The 17,523-nt window shown below is 40.2% G+C and overlaps 1 protein-coding gene across 1 annotated transcript; it reads right to left on the reverse strand.

Moving 5' to 3' along the window:
- Positions 1–1,186: 1,186 nt before the first annotated feature.
- LOC108717229 (cytochrome P450 2K1-like) lies at positions 1,187–17,354 on the reverse strand. Its single transcript, XM_041563596.1, has 10 exons — positions 15,104–17,354; positions 13,635–13,825; positions 13,122–13,284; positions 11,644–11,793; positions 11,224–11,384; positions 9,770–9,943; positions 9,436–9,577; positions 5,977–6,161; positions 2,279–2,420; positions 1,187–1,475 (listed from the first exon to the last, which is right to left on the reverse strand). Exons 2-10 carry the CDS (start codon positions 13,815–13,817, stop codon positions 1,297–1,299), a joined length of 1,479 nt encoding a protein of 492 aa, XP_041419530.1. The 5' UTR covers positions 13,818–13,825; positions 15,104–17,354; the 3' UTR covers positions 1,187–1,296.
- Between the last annotated feature and the right edge of the window lie 169 nt (positions 17,355–17,523).

Genomic DNA, 17,523 nt, shown 5'->3' on the forward strand with positions numbered 1-17,523 from the left:
AGCACAGAGGCCAGAAAAAATATGCCATATAAATGCTGAAATAGTAATTTTTTGCCATACGTTGACTCAACGTATATGGCAAAAAATGACTATTTTCAGCATTTATATGGCATATTTTTTCTGGCAACTGTGCTTCAGTGGCTGCGACCAAAAAAATGCATATTTTCTGCATTTATATGGCATAATTTTTCTGGCCTCTGTGCTTCAGTGGCTGCAACCAAAAAAATTTATATTTTCAGCATTTATATGGCATAATTTTTCTGGCAACTGTGCTTCAGTGGCTGCGACCAAAAAATGCATATTTTCTGCATTTATATGGCATAATTTTTCTGGCCTCTGTGCTTCAGTGGCTGCAACCAAAAAAATTTATATTTTCAGCATTTATATGGCATAATTTTTCTGGCAACTGTGCTTCAGTGGCTGCGTCCAAAAAAACTGGGCAAACAATGTCTACAAGGTCAACGTATGGCGAAAAATTACTATTTTCAGCATTTATATGGCATATTTTTTCTGGCAACTGTGCTTCAGTGGCTGCGTCCAAAAAAACTGGGCAAACAATGCCTACAAGGTCAACGTATGGCAGTTGTTTAAAGAGAACAGTAGATTACTAGCCAGCAAAGCTACCTAAGCTAAAATGTCCCTCAAATCCCTGCAGACTTCTGTCCCTCCAATACAGAGCAGTATCAAGCAGATTACTAGCCAGCAAGCTTACTATCATCTGTCCCTGAAATCACTAACAGCTCTCCCCCTACACTATCTCTTCCAAGCACACACAGGCAGATTTTTCAGATACATTTTTGCCCTTGATCCCCCTCTGGCATGCCACTGTCCAGGTCGTTGCACCCTTTAAACAACTTTAAAATCATTTTTCTGGCCAGAAATGTCTTTTCTAGATGTTAAAGTTCGCCTTCCCATTGAAGTCTATGGGGTTCGCGAACCGTTCGCGAACCGCTCGCATTTTTGCGCAAGTTCGCGAATATGTTCGCGAACTTTTTTTCCGACGTTCGCTACATCCCTAATGGCCTTTCCATAATCCAGAAGTTTTCTGAATAATGTATCCCATACCTGCATTGTCTAAGAACCCAAACTGTAATCTCTGACTTTGCTCATTTACCGAAATGTCTATAAATATCAGACATGGGTGGGAGCATAGCGCTGGTCAGCAGTCAAAAAAGAGGCCTTGTGCTCAGATTTCTCCAGGAGATGCAATCACTACGCAAATGTCTCCATTTATTTATATGTACAGTATAGCAAAGCAATGAAAACGTTTTAGGAGTGTGTGTATTTAGTCACAATCTAAGTTCGAGGCAAAGCACAAATATTATGGGGCAGAGGAGGTGTAGTAAACCCAGTGGCAGGAGTGAGATCAAGTTCTTCTCCAGGAGGAGCCTGGAATGTGAAGTTCTGCAGGAGGTTTGTGAAGAACAAGAAGAGTTCCATTTTAGCCAATGTCTTTCCGGCACAAATTCTTTTTCCTGAGGAAGAAACAGATGAGAAATTTTAGTAGACTAAGTCATTATCAGTGACAGCAATAGATAGACTGGAGCCATAACCACAGGATGTTAAGATAAAAAAATGTCTTTATTTCCAAGCATCTTTAAAAACACAGACAGGCATTCTCCTGAGACTGGTGACTAGACACGCCATGGTTTAGTTGAACAGTCTCAGGAGAATGCCTGTCTGTGTTTTTAAAGATGCTTGGAAATAAAGACATTTTTTTATCTTAACATCCTGTGGTTATGGCTCCAGTCTATCTATTGCTGTCTTGGATGTTGCCAATTTGCCAGGAGCGGAGTCCGGCTGACTGAGGGCCACCACGAGGGTAGATGCGGACCGGTCGCGTGTGAGTAATGAATATATGTGAAGTCATTATCAGTGTTATCAGACAGGAGCAAACTGAAATTCACATGGCTCTGCTCAGTAGATTTATTCCCCCTTAGGTTCTAAGGCCTCACACACAAAACAGGCGACCAACGGACCAACAACACAAATGAAGTTATTGGGCGCTTGTTTGGCAAATTAAGTCATTGGGTGCTTGTGTGTCAGTTTCCAAAGTCTCCAATATTTACTTTGGACCAACAGAAATGTCCTTCAATCCTTGTCCATGTACCCATAGATTTTCATAATTATGTATGTCAACCAAGTGATGGTCGATTGTGTGAAATCAGCAAACTTGATATTATTTTTTCTATTTCCTCTCTACTTGAGCAGAGTGCTCGGGTACAGATATTTTGCTGCAGTTAAAGACAAAGTTGAGTGTATAGAGTAGGGTCCATACCTGCTGAAAAGGGCAAGAACGCTTCATTTCTGACAAAGTTGCCTTCAGAGTCCAGAAAATGCTGAGGGTAAAACTCATTTGGTTTTTCAAAATGACTTTTGTCATACAGGACAGATGTCAGCAATGGTATCACATAGGTTCCCTAAAATGGTTTCAAATATGACAGAATATTGAGCTAATAATGAGAATAAAACAGTGTTATCAGATTCAAAGCTCTGTTTGACTATTCAACAGTTCAGAACACCATACATTTCCATATATGTGCTACAAAAGGATAAGATGTTCTAAAACCATTTACTTGGGTTCTGATGAATCATTGTAATTGGAGTGCCCTTTCATCGAATTAGAGGATGTGTGTTGAAGATGGTGGCACATGTTATGTGTGGTTGGTTCTCTCACACTTTTCCCCTTTTGTACCACTGTTATTTTGATCCTGTTTCCTATCCCCCTGCCCAGCACCTTGTTAGTCATTTGTTAGCTACCACCTCTCTTCCCTCAGTGAAGAACCAGGTTCCTTCTACTGGAGCAGGTTTAGTACTCTCTTCAATCTAATTATTGGTTCTATTCTCTGTTGGGTCTGCCATAGTGATGTGTGAATTGACCCCAAACCTGTGGCGACCCGCTGATTGACCACCGGTTGGGCGGGTTTGAGTTGAAATTTCGCCAACTTTTGCAGGTTAGGGTTGGGTGCAGATCAGACTGGGGCACACACAGATTTAGAATACAGAGGGGGAAAACATGGGTATGGGTTGAGTGCTAGTCCTACTATGGTAACATTTTACAGATTAGGTTTGTTGAGTTTTTCCTGACCCGCATATCACTAATCTGCCAGTGTACAGACACCAATAATTTATCTAAGTCAAACAGATATATTTTTAATGCTTCATCATGGGTTTTAAAGAAAATATTATTTGAAAATATTATTTGGGGGGAGCAGCTGAAATAGTTTGCTACCAATCCAGAGGAATTGCACATGATAGTAAGAGCAGTTTTCTACAGTTTTTGCTTGTCATTTGGCATGGAGATTAGTAAATAGGTCATATTCTTTCTATACTAGGAGATGGCATGATTTGAAATGGTAGGGAGTTTTGCTCAGTGGTTGTTTTTTTTGTCTTTTTCTCTTATTTTTTTTCTTTCTGTTTTTTCCTTAAAGATCTGACATATATGCAGTTAAGAATCAATTCTTGCAGTGCCAGATGATTAACATCTAGTTCTAAATGTTCTCTGGATCATTTACATGATACCGTATGTCTCTTCGTGTTTGATTGGAAAAAGGAGGCCAGGATTTGGATATAAGTTTGTACTAGGGATGCACCGAATCCAGGATTCGGTTCGGGATTCGGCCAGGATTCGGCTTTTTTCAGCAGGAATCCTTCTGCCCGGCCCGAACTGAATCCGAATCCTATTTTGCATATGCAAATTAAGGGTGGGGAGGGAAATCATGTGACTTTTTGTCACAAAACAAGGAAGTAAAAAATTTTCCCCTTCCCACCCCTATGTGCAAATTAGGGATCGGATTCGGTTTGGTATTCGGCCAAATCATTCACAAAGGATTCGGGGGTTCGGCCGAATCCAAAATAGTGGATTCAGTGAATCCCTAGTTTGTACACCCTATGCTCCAGGTCTCTCTATTGTATTACTGTCTTCTACTAAAGTAGATTTTAATGGTAAACGTTCATGGTTTCATTAGTGAGGTTGATTCATCAGAGCTTTCTCCAGAACAATTTCCTATCAAGGGGTACCCTCAAAAAATACAACTACTGTATGTCATTACAGTATCTAGTAGAATTAAATCAAAGGCAACTGCACATGTAGAGTTTTTCTTGAAAACGCTTCTTCAGTTGAACTGAAGAAGCCACTCGGATGAGTGGTGAAATGTTTTCAAGAAAAACTCTAAATGTCTTGTTGCCTTTGACTTAATTCTACTAGATACTGTATATCATGACCACGATAAATGAGAATCTTCATAGACACCTACATCATTACTGCTACATTCACATCCTGGTATTTAAATGATGTGTCCCTGAAAAACTGGGTTTAGTAGAGGTCATACATTGTGATTTGGTTTTATACCATTGTAGCGCTATAGTAAATTGAGTGCACCTTACTCTACTATAAGCTTCACTCCCAGTACATATGCTCCGGATGAGACCTTAAAATCTTAGGGAGTGAACCTTCGCATCGAGGTGGAAGCAGGGTGTAGTGCCACTGTAACTGTATTCAGGTTGCAAATAATTGGGCGCCAGTGGTTCTTATAACTTAACCATAGAACAGATTTATTGAGCATACAATCCTCAGTGGAGTGTACATAAAGAGAACATTGCAGGATCATACATTACAATGGATAGGCAATACTCACAGCACCTTTAGTCAGTATGATTCTCCTCAGAGATGGGAACAATACATGCAGCTTTGAGGAGGTACACCCAGCTTTCAGCCTTTTCCCTAAGTGGAACCTGAGGAGACCTATAAAGGTGAGTAGCCTATTCTTACTAGACCTGACCTGTCTAGGTTCCACTCAAGCTCTGTCTCCTGCTCATGCTAGAGTCAGCACAAGATGGACATCGAAAACATGGCTTCAGAACCTTTTATATCCTAGCACAGTGCCATCTGCTGGTCACTGTGAGAAACAACAAGGGCATAGCTTAGAGCAGGAAGAGCACACAGTACCCCTCCCAACTGTTTTTTAGGACCCAGTTAGGTGTCTATAACACTGAGGGACTGCCTGCCAATAATACTAGGGGTGGCTATTTTACACAAACCCTACACCATCAAGAAAGTTTTAGATCAGTCTACCTTCATTAGGTGAAATTTTGTGGGTTAGTTATCAGATAGAGGGAGGTGGATTACCCCCAACTACTTTTGCACTTTGCACCCTGTTCATGCCATGAGCACCTACAGGCACACAATGCAGAGCAAGAGCCTGTGCTTTCCCAATGAATACAGTGCTGCAATTTAGTGCAAGATGTGTGCAAGTAGACTTCCTCTCACCATCACTGTCCCCTCACCTTAAGCTCAAAGTTTTAATATAATATGGACTATTCCTACAAGTCCGTTATCCAGAAGATTCTGAATTCTGGGAAGGCTGTCTCCCATAGACTTTTGAAAAATGATTTTCTTTTTATGTAATAATAAAACACTTTATTTTATTTGATACCAGCTAAAATATAATCACTCCTTATTAGAGGTAAAATAATCTCATTGGGGTTGTTTGATGTTTAGTGATTTTTTTTAGTAGACACATGGTATGGAGATCCAAATTACAGAAAGATCCCTTAACTGGAAAAGACCCTGGTCCCGAGCATTCTTGATTTACTTGGCATTATTTTTTTCCTTATAATATTGGTGTTATTTCCTCTCCCCATTCCATATTTGCCTAAAGATACTTACGGTATATTGCTATGCTCCATATTTATAATTGTATTAAATGACATTAATAACTATGGATGCTATTTTTTTTCAAACGCTACTCGCCATGTTTATGAATATTCTCATTCATCGAGGTCATGATATATCTGTAGAAACAAGTCAAATCAACTGGACTTGCTCTGCTTTTCTTGAAGATGTTTCACCAGTCATCTGACTATGACTACTCGCCATATTTTATAATGATGTCCTCTTCTGTCTTCCTCTAGTTGTTCAAAGCAGTCAATTAAAGGTTTCTCTGCGATAAATCTATAAAAAAAATTTATACTCACTTTTGGAAGAAAATAGCCCTTAAAAGTCACATCCTGAGCAGTGGCATGGGGAAGATTCATTGGAACAATGTTAGCAAATCTCTGGATTTCATGGAGAACGGCATCAGTGTAGGGCATGGATTTACGATGCTCAGTTTGTGGCTTGCTCCATCCAATCACTTTTTCTATTTCATTCTGGACATTCTCTGTAATGCAGCAAGGGTAAATGCACTCATTATAAATAGTGATGGGCGAATTTGCACTGTTTAGCTTCGCCGAAAAATTTGAGAATTTCCCGTGAAATTCGTGAAACAGTGAAAAATTTGTGAAACGTCGCCGGCGTCTCGTTTTTGACGAATTTTCACCAGCGCATTTTTTCGCCCGTTTCGCAAATTTATTCGCTGGTAGTGAATCGCGCGAATTCGCACCTGGCGAATAAATTCGCGCATCACTAATTATAAATGGTTGATAGGAATCTTTATGCAAATTAAAGTAATATTGAAATACTTGAAAATGATTATTTTCTGCTTATTTATCCTAAAATATTTATTCCTGGGATAAAGAGAAAAGCTTTCTGCATACTTAAAAAATATAAACATGATCTATTACTGAAGCACTGCTCAGTACCTGAGGCATATGGTGCAGCCTGCAGAGTATTGAGCCATAAAGAAGCCCTCTACCAAACACTTGCCTTGACCAGTTGGCAAGTAACATAATCCCTCTATGTATTCCCCATGTTAAACTTTGTTTGCTGAGTGGCCTTTTCTATGGGAAACTCTCAAATCCTTTGATTTCTGTCCTGGGTCCAACTACTGTATGCAGAACAATTTTACAGGTTTGGGTCACAAGCCTATAGAATCCCAAAGTATGGGGCCGCACTTCCAGGGCCACAGTTTAAAAAAGAATTACATCAGTTTATGGTCTTTTACAGACCATAAACTGATGTAATTCTTTTTAAACAATGTTTAAATAAAAGTGATTTTATTGAAAAATTAAAGCGACCAATCTGTGGCCCTGGAAGTGCGCCCCCATACTTTGGGATTCTACATGGCGGATTGTCTCCTTAGCAACGGACTCGGGGTGGCAGCACCCGGGTCACATTACCGAAAGGGTAAGCCTATCTGTACAATTTTACATGTAAAAAAAATATATTTTGGACACAAGGTTTTTCTCCCCTTTTGGGGCACCAATCAGAGCAGGGTTCGGGGCACATTGCACCCGAACCACTACGTTTGAACGGTGAGCTAATTAAAAGCACGAGAGATGTGCGATAAACTAAATGGATAGAGCTTATAGAAAACGTATAAATCCCTCGTATTGGATGCATGGTGTAATATTGTTTGCAAAAAATGGGTCACAAGCCTATAGCCTCATTTTTTAAACTGAGAAGAGAAACTCGAGAAGGTTGCCCTTTTATTTGCATTAGCGAAACCATAAGCTATGGCAAAAAGAGTCCTTAGCAGATGACATTCTACTATTTTTTACTGATCAAGACCTCTCCTTGCTAATAGCACTAAATCTCTTAAAATAGGCTCCTTCCCTATACTCAATTTCAGTTTAAAGTCCTTTCCCTACATATCGATACTTACAACTAGTGATGGGCGAATTTATTCGCCAGGCGCGAATTCGCGAAACGGGCGCGAAAATGGACGCCGGCATAAAAAAATGGACGCCTGCGAATTTTTCAGCGAAACGGCGCAAATTCGCCCATCACTACTTACAACTGAAGCACACTTGCAAAGCACAGTTTCATGCCTACCATATCCCCTGCCACTGATTCCCACTGACAATACACTCAGAGCCCCCAACCCCTTGAATCTAGTTTCAAACCTACAGTATGTATGGCTTTACAAGACATACTACCCTCCTCTCTACCCTGTTCAAGCACAATGTAAGTGTTAAAGGAGAAGGAAAGTTAAAAAAAACAACCTCCCTCTTTCTCTTCAGCATTACCCCCCCTCCTGAAACGCTGCATTGAAAAGTGCAATGGTATTACTGTATTTGTGCACTTGCATTCCAAACATTTTCCATAGTATAAGCTTTGGCGCCGCCATTTTCAAATCACCACATCACTTCCTCCCTGCGCATCACCACTAGTGCGCATGCACCTCTTCTTGACCCTATGACATAACCAAATAAGCGCGTGTATGTATCTACAGAGTCAGCATAAACAGGGACCCATTTCCGTCACATTCATATTGCTTACAACAGTGCACATTTTTTGAATAAGCACAATATGTTCTACAACGATCGTTTCACTCCTCTGCTTCTCCGCTTGCTGCAAACTGTAAATCAAAACCAGCAAGCGCAGGAGCTTCAAAGCTTTCCCATTCTTACCCGACAGCAGGGAACATCAGTCATATTGACAGGTTTGTAAATGCAGGTGGCGGCAAAGACGTTAGGGATGACAAACGAACAAACTATTGGATCACGTGACCCGAACGTCATCCGTTCAAAGGGAAGCCAGGAGGTCATAGTGCGCATGTGCAGGGCACTGCTGAGACTAATGGCGCATGCGTGTGCCCTGATTTGAGTGATTTATGGACTGCAGCAAAGATATCCGTTTCTGTGCAGCTTGCCATTTATATGAAAAAGGATTACAGCTCAAGAAATAATGAGAAACTGAATGAAGAAATGCCTGCTGGTAAAAGTATATACATCTTATGGCCAATAATTACAGCATTATTTTATTTTAGACTTTCCTTCTCCTTTAAGCAGTGCGGCCAATTATCACTGATAATGTATGGGAAGAAGCCACTGCTACTGTGTTCAACGTCCTTATCTCAGAGTGGTCAATTTTAAACCCTTCACCAATACTGCTATTTGAACTTCAGACTGCACAAAGTATTTCCAAGGCGGAGCATGCAATTACTTTCACTTTCCATTCAGCACTTACTAGATGTCACTACTCTTCCCACCGTCCCCCATCATTTAATTGTGTAGCCAATGCATGGGTATGGGCCTGACTTTATGGCTTGACTTAGTGGACATTGGAAAGCGGAGGTGACCGGCACTCAAACGGATTCACAGGACCAGAGATATTCAGTTAAAAAATTATTTTATTGGTAGAAAAATTAAAAATATAGCTGTATATCCATGGATGGAGATGGAGATACAGCTATATTTTTAATTTTTCTACCAATAAAATTATTTTTTAACTGAATATCTCTGGCCCTGTGGATCCGTTTGAGTGCCGGTCACCTCCTCTTCCAATGTTTTGGTACACCCGGACCACTTTTACTATTTGGTGAGTGACTATATATCTAATTCTGGAGCACCTTGTCCTTTTCCTAACCATTTGAATTGACTTAGTGAACCACAAGCTTACACTAATAAAATCAACATACAAAGCACGTGGTACCTCAACTAAATTCGAAAAAGTGTGAGAAAGATTTCTTAATGTTTATTCATTATATGGGGGCTTATAACCGCTAAACAGTTGATCCTATCAATAAAAATAAATAAAAAGGCATTTTTTACTTTGAATTTCTGGGTATTTCATCATTAAGAGAAGGCCCCAACGTAGAGTGTTAGATGTTGTTTCCATTCCAGCAGCAAACAGATTGGATACAAGAGTTGTCAGATTGTCGTCATGAAAGTACTGTGCATTTTCTTTCTTTTCCTGAAATACAAGCGTGCTATTTCATTGAAAGAGACCAAAAATATAAGAAGCAGGTATAGTTAGGTATCATTATTTTTATAGGTTCTTACACCAGCCTACACCAGGCAGTACAGGTTACCCTTTATTTACCCTCTATGCCTTGTGTTGGATGCATTATCAACAACACAAATACCCCCATGCAGTAATACCTACTTGTTGCTTGACAAGGAAAGCATCAATCAGATTCCTCTGGTCATTGACGTCCAGTTTATCTCTGTGTTTTCTGAAGGTCTTTCTAATGAAGCTCTGTGTCTCAGCTGAATTTTTGCCAACGGTTTTATGACTTCCAGGCAGCCATCTCATTACAGATGGATATAAGTTGTACAGCTTGTAGACATCACAAAAGAAATATGTAAGATTTTAAGAGCATTTCAAACGAGAAATGCATGCAATGGGGTGCATTTTCAAAAACGTTATTGAACATTAATGGCAGGACAAAGTTTAACCAGGTGCTTCTAAAGAATGATCTTAGATAAACACATTTGTACTACAAGAATTTAGTTGCAGCGAGTCTGGCATTTTAATAAGATCTTGCAGAAGCTAAATGAGACAGTGGTGGAGCCAGTTAATTGTGTCATACATGTGGAGTTGACAAGTTAATGCTCAAGTAGGTGTCACTAGACTATACAGTTGTGGCTAGTGATGGGCGAATAAATTAGCCAGGCGCAAATTCATAGCGAATTTCCGAGTTTCGACAGTGGCAAATAAATTCTCTAAACTCCCGCGAAAATTTGCAGGCATCCAAAAAATTTGGATGCGCGACGGAAAAGTCTCTTGCGTCAAAACCATTGCACGTCAACACTATTCAGACAGCCATTGACTTTAATGCCGTCGTCAAAATTGTCCCGAGCATCAAAATTGGGTGTCAAAATTTGAGTTTTGCTACTTTTTCGAAACGGGAGAAATTCAATATCACGATCACTAGTCGTGGGTAAATTCTCAGTTGACTGTCCTTAAGCTCTCACCACATCATCTTCATGTCAGGACCCTACATTATATGGAATGTAGAGGATTAAGTAGGAGATCCATATTGGTCAAGCAGTGTTATAAGTAACTCTTAATTTTTATTGAGGGTACAGAAGAATGCACAGTTATGATGGACGGTAGATTTGTGTCCTCAGCCTGAGATAAGCAGGCACCTGAAGAGTAAACCATATGAAGGGCACCTGGTGAGTGAAGAATAGCCAGTATGATGACTAGATCCCAGTCAGCAGCGTTCCTAGAGGGGGGTGCGGGTCCTGGTGAGTGACACGCAGCCGGGCCCCGCCCCCCTCCGTACGGCGCACTGCAGGGGTGATTTCAGTGGCGTGCGGCGCTGCCGGGGGGCCCTGAGAGGGAGCGGGTCCTGGCCCGCTTGCACCCGCCTGCTCCCACGGTAGTTCCGCCACTGATCCCAGTGCTTAGTTGTTGGTATATATAAAGGAGACAATGTTATGTATTTGAGCAACCTAAGATTCCCCACAGGACTGTAGAGTGCTAGCACCTTGATTCCTAGTTAACTAACAAATAACCCACAATGAACGTATCTCGAGAGTAAAGGAAATCACAAAATTGGGGTATACTAAGTGACAGAAACTCAGCTCATGAGAAACAAGAATCAAGCTTACCATAACCATAGGACTCCCCATAAGCCTAAAATTTGCATCAAATAAACTCAAGAGTTTCAGAAATGTAGGATCCTCATAGTCAAACCGATGACCAAGCAGCTTAGATACAATGATATTAGCCACAGCCGCATTCATAATCATAGAGTTATCAAATGCCTTTCCTAGAATGAGATAAAAACCAAACAAAACCATTTTTATGTAATAAACCACTAAGAAGAGCGCATGGCCTAACAGCCTGAAGATCATGACTTGGCATCACTGTGGCCTGCTGAACTGGTCTTAATAAGAATGCACCATAACCAGTACAACTTTCTGATTTTCTTATAATCGGTAGAGAGAAATTTTCTAAACAAATGATGCAATCAATATTTCCCTTCATAATTCTGCAGCAACAGCTCCATAAGTAGAAACCAAACTAACCTTGATACAATTTAATCTTCTTTGCTAGATAATCGCATTCTTCATTAATTTTATCTTCTATGGATTTCTTTCCCTCCCCAAAGTCTCGTAATGCGGAAAGGGTGAATTTTCTCATTGCTTTCCAGTTCTCTCCATGTGAAAAGATTATACCTGAACATTAAGAAACATTTGCAGTTTGTATTAGAAATGTTTTTGTCTTGTAAAGATTCACAGTGATAGAAAATAATCAGCTTCAGTGCACGCCATAACATTGGGTCTAATATAGTCTACCAATAAATAGTCACAGTATGATGCACTATAGACACCAGCCACAATATTGGTTCTTGATAAAATTGGTATCAATACCATCAACCAAAACCAGTTAGTTTAAAAGGAGGGTGCAATATGTATGACTTTCCAGTATGACTTTTATTTATATTGCAAATGGCATCACTACGCTTCTCCCTGGCCTCCCCTATCAGCCTACTGGTGTTTGGTCAACAAGGAAAAAAGTACACAAGGAGAGTGTTGGCGGAGGGAGGTTTTGGCTGTTGCAAGGGACTGAGGGGGTTGGGTGTGTGTGTGAGTCCCTGCCAAGGCAACCTTGGTGAACTCCAGACCCCCAAGTCTGACGCTGAGCCTCTCCAACCATCATCAGGCCAGGTTTCAGTTATCTTCATCATAAAGTACTGCAGCTCTTACAACACTGGCACTAACCAACTAGTAACCTCCCTAATTATTTTTTCCTTGTTTAATCATCTACTTATTAGCAATAATATTAACTAGAAAGGGTCTACTGCTTCCCAGATACTGTACTGAACTATGCAGAGCTAGATGTAGTTGCTTCAGCGATTAGGAATATGGAGCACACAGGTGGTTTGGAAAAATCACACCTTCTTTATTGAAAAAGTAATGGTAAAATCATCCGTGCAGTACATATGTGGACATGACCTCCCCCATGTAGTTGCTATAATGTACAGTGTTCAGTATCAATCTAAGTTAAGACCATGTCTCAAAGTGTCTTTGTACAGTATAATACAGAGAAGTGGTCCCCAAACTTTGGGGAGTTCTGCAGAAACAGTAGCGGGGCTAAAGGCCAGTTATAGTGAGATCTGGGATTAATACCTATTTGCTTTGCTAGATACCCCTGAAAGCCCAGGTCCGAGGTCAATTAGGGTGGCATATGCGTTGAATGAATGCTCTATTTATTCTTAGAACTATGGCCAATTACAGATAGACCAATCATTCCTTATATCAGTAACACAGAAAGGCTGCCAAATACATAGAACAGACTTCTTGCAGAGGAGAACAGAATATATTCAGGGAATAAAACATGCAATCAAAGCAATCTGATGAAGAATTAAGCATTTAATGGGCAGATTTGTTGAACCAACTGGTACTTTGCTACTATGGGATTGCACATTTCTATGTGTGTTGTGTGTGAAAAGGGCACCTGAGATCTAGAAAGAAAGGAAAAGTTAGCTTTGCTAATGAGTTACCATATCCCTTTGTTATATCATGAAAAATAGGTATTTCCGGCCTCTCCGAAAATTCCTCTGTGTGGTTTACAAGAGCGTCTTTCACAATATCATATCCGCACAGCACAACCATCTTCTGGCTTCCTATTTGCACGCTGAATATGGATCCATACTTCTTCCATAACTGGAAAAAAAAAAACATGAGAAATAGAATCTTTGAAGGCTTTAAAATCTTTTTGAAGGCTACATTTGGCCTAGGCATTTGCACCCTAAGCTTCTATTATATAAATCAAAGCAAAACACAAAAGGGGAAATTAATAAATCTGCATGCATGCAATAATAGTTAAAACACATATGTGCACAACCTTGGGGAAAAAGGGCCGGCACCCGGACCCATTGTACCATGTGGCGAGTCTACTTTTAAATGGGGCAATTGGCGTTAGTGTTTTTTTCTGGAGCAATTAACTATAAAACCTTTTCTCACTTCAGTAAATAGAAGCCTTAATATCAACTTCACACCTGAAACAAAATTACCTCTAAAAATGTTAAATATGGTCTCTTCAGATTCAGAATGTGAATATTCCCAATGACTGGTAATGGCTTTGGCCCAGGTGGGAAATTTCCGATATTGTCTTTTTTCTGCCTATAAAGTGTATTGATCACCATTAGACACAACACAACTGCCAGCAGAATTGTAACTGGATCCCCAAGGAACATGGTCGAGGCTGAAGAAGAGAAGAACAATACAGGTAAATTTTACTAAAACTGGAACCTTTCTTACTATTTCATATAACCACGGAAGAAATTCACAAAAAGGTCTTATAGGAGCAATTTACCTTGAAATGTATTTATAGTATAATGCAGAGAATGATATTCTAAGACAATTTTTATTTGGTCATTATTTTTCTTTTCTTCTTACTTTTTTGTTTTATTCTACATCTCTATCTACTTTGGAATGTAAATACACTGTATTATCTGACTGTTAGGGTCCTACTTATCCAAGCATCCATGCATTGGTTTAAATGACAGAAGGGAAAATGAATAGGAAAAAAGACAGGAATAATGTATCCTGAGAATGGGTCTCAAGTTTAAGAAAGCGTTTTCAATTTATCGTTAAAAAGTGAATGAAGAGGAGAACAAATGTTTCATAAGCCACAAAAAGTAAAATATAAAGTCCCCATGTAATTCTTGTTAGAATAGCCGTGTCTCCAGGATACTGTCGTATAGATTAAATCAAATTGCCTTTTCTGAGAAGGTGAGCAGGAACCACAACTCTGGCATGGCAGTGGATGTGATATACTTACACATTGCTAAAGCATTTGATACAGTGTCCCACAGAAGGTTAATGGTTAAATTAAGGAATATTTGCCTGAATCAGAGTGTTTGTACTTGGTCAGAGAACTGGCTGAAATACCACAGGGCTATTTACTTAGTCCTTTGCTTTTCAACTCATTTATTAATGACCTGGAGTTGGACATTGAAAGTTCTATTTTTGCTGAATGGTGGCTTCGATTGCAAGCAGCGTAGGCAAGGCAAGTACTTCTTGTCCTGAAAACACAGACAAACAAGGCAAAGTCCAATGCAAGGCAGCAAAAGAGTTATGCAAGCCCCAGTACAGACACGTGTCAGGGCAGGAATAATTCGGAATACAAAGTGAGCCAGTCAGTTTATAGGAAACCAGCAGTAATAGCAATCAGAAACAATACATGTGGACCTATGATCAGGCATTGCCATCAGTGGGGTTTAAATACAGAAATCTTCTCATGATCCTCCGTTATGTGCCGGAATGGGTGTTCTCTCACACATACAGACACACAGACATACACTGTAATGCAAAAATATACACAAACATTTCCTTATTTATATACAAATTCCTTCACCCACTCCAACAAATTGGCCAACTTTCCCAGCAGGTGCCAAACTGGCAGACACAGTAGGGTTCAATGCTCGGAGGGACACTGGCACATATACATGGAGCCTGGTGATTCCCCAGCAATACGCACCTCCCTCCTCTCTCGTACTTGTCACAATTACAAAAACACACTTTCACTTTAGTGCCGTGTTTGTTTATGTCCTGTACTGCTGAATCAGGCTTCACTTTTTTTCTGTCAGCCAGAGACTGGACTTGTATGGAAAATGGACTGCTGCCGCTGCTACTGCTGGAAAGGATTTCCGTGATTTCACCACAGTGGTGGAGATGGGTTCTAGGGACATGGTGGTGGTTACAACAAGTGCAAGAATTGCAGCAATTGGTGGAGGGGTGAAAAAGGGGTGGGATAAGAGCTAGATCAATATATTCCCAGGTTGGATTTGTTTTTTGAGATGCACAATTTGTTGATTAAAAAACAATTCTATGCTTTTAACCAATCACAAGTCACTAACTCTAAAATGGGCATGGAGATAATTCCATTGTTTCCTTAGCGGATTGAAACAATACCGGCAACTGGCTTGCACCAAGTGAATCAGATGCATTATTTATGCCATTATTAATTCAGCACACCAGAAGCAAAGCCATTCCAACACAAATACAGGGGATATAGTGCATACTGCAACTTGCTGGCAATTTACTAAAATGGACACTACTTTGTGCTGGTGTTGATGCATTGTCTACGAGTTCAACAGTCAACAGTTGGGCATTTAAAGATTTGCAAATACAATTGTCCATGGTGTTTTAAACTCTCTGCTTCGGAAAGTAGAATATATTCTTGGTTCAGTGTAAAACAGGGGTTCAAGTTTAAGAGTGCATTTTGGGCATAAGGCTCATAGTATTCGGCTATCTGCCTTTCATGAAGCTCAAGATGATGGAGTTAAATACGTGGAAATACATCAGGTGCATCCGCTTTTAGTTTATGTTAGGCAAGGCATCAGAACTCTATGCAACTGTGATAAAATGTGACTGAACCTCCTTGGCTAGAGGGACATCGGGTGAAACTCCATCAAAGGTGCTTGGGGGTGTTGTTCTAGATTCCGGGATCAAGATAACTTTACTGAATTGGTTGAATCTGTTGGGTTGTTTATGATTCGGCTTAGGATAATTTAATTTATACTTAGTTCCATATGCAGGAGAACACTGTAGATGGTTCAGCATTCTCCTGCATCTCCAGGCCTCCTTCTTTTTAGCATTCCATATTTTCTATTTTGATCATTTGTCTTTAATGCCCAAGGCACTGGTCATGCTTGGTATTCTGTGCCTCTGTGAATTAGGAAGTTTCTGGGTTTGGCAGTTTCTCTATATTAGAAAAAAGGATGCAGAGAGGTCACAGTGGGCACCCTTGGTGTGTTCCATTTCATAACTGAATCAGGTCAGGCAGCAAACACTCAATGGATAGGGCCATTCATATCATAGACTTTTGGGGCCTCCAACAGTATCAGTAATTCTTCATGTGGACAGCCTGTTGTGTTCAGGGCTGGAATGTAAATTCTCGTGTCTATTTCTGTAAGGCTTAGGAGCCTTTTAGTGTTGTCTGATCCTTGGCTGATTTTATGATACCAGTTGTATTTGGGGGCATAAAATGCGACATGATTGGTGTCAGTTGTTTTTGCTCAGATATATTTGCAAATATTTTTCTTCTTTAAAAGGGAGATCTGTCTGTAGTTAGCAAATGACTTAGGGTCTTTGTGTATCACTGTGATAGTTGTTTTTCCTTGTGGAAGGGGTCCCTGACATTCATGACTGAACATGTTTGTCAAGTATAGTATTTGTAGGTTGAAGAACTTGTTGAAGGACAAAACTAAATGCTTTCTTTTGGATCATATCATGTATGTTTCACTTACTTTTTTAGTGGCATTATACTGCATGTGTGCTGAGATATCTCTGGAAATATTTAGGGTTTTGTAGTCTTCAGTTAATGTGATGTGGGAGGCGAATTCAGTCTTTGATATAGAAGAAGTGAATTTTTATGGTCACATCCCATGGGGCTGAAACTATTAAATTGTGGCCTTAAAAAAATATAAATATAGTTTTTTTTGTACAATTGTGTGTGATCAACCCTCTTCTACTCCCAGCAGAGCATGCACTAATTTAGGTATCTATGATATTACTGTACTGTATTATCGGATTTGTAAAAGGAAGGTGAAAAATCTTAATCACTAGGTAAAGTGAAACCCAGGACAGTGCATGCTGGCAAAGGGTGCATGACAGGGGCGGGACAAAGCTGCCAGGCAGGGGATTAGGAATGGGTTTAGTGACTTAGTTGGGGGTGGAGTTGTAAAGGGATGTATAGCAATAACTGCTAAGGAGGGCATCCATTTTGGAAGAAGAAAAGGAGTCCCACCCTCCCTCCCTTGTATTAACCCTTTGTGCTAGTTGTCACAATTGTGGCCTGGGTTAGTGGGGCACAGGATAAGTTGATGTGGAATAGTGAGTATTGGGCTGACTAACCAAGAGGTGATGAGAGGGAATGGCCCGTTGTCACAACCGGGC

This window comes from Xenopus laevis, chromosome 5L, assembly GCF_017654675.1.
Source record: "Xenopus laevis strain J_2021 chromosome 5L, Xenopus_laevis_v10.1, whole genome shotgun sequence".
Taxonomy (NCBI): domain Eukaryota; kingdom Metazoa; phylum Chordata; class Amphibia; order Anura; family Pipidae; genus Xenopus; species Xenopus laevis.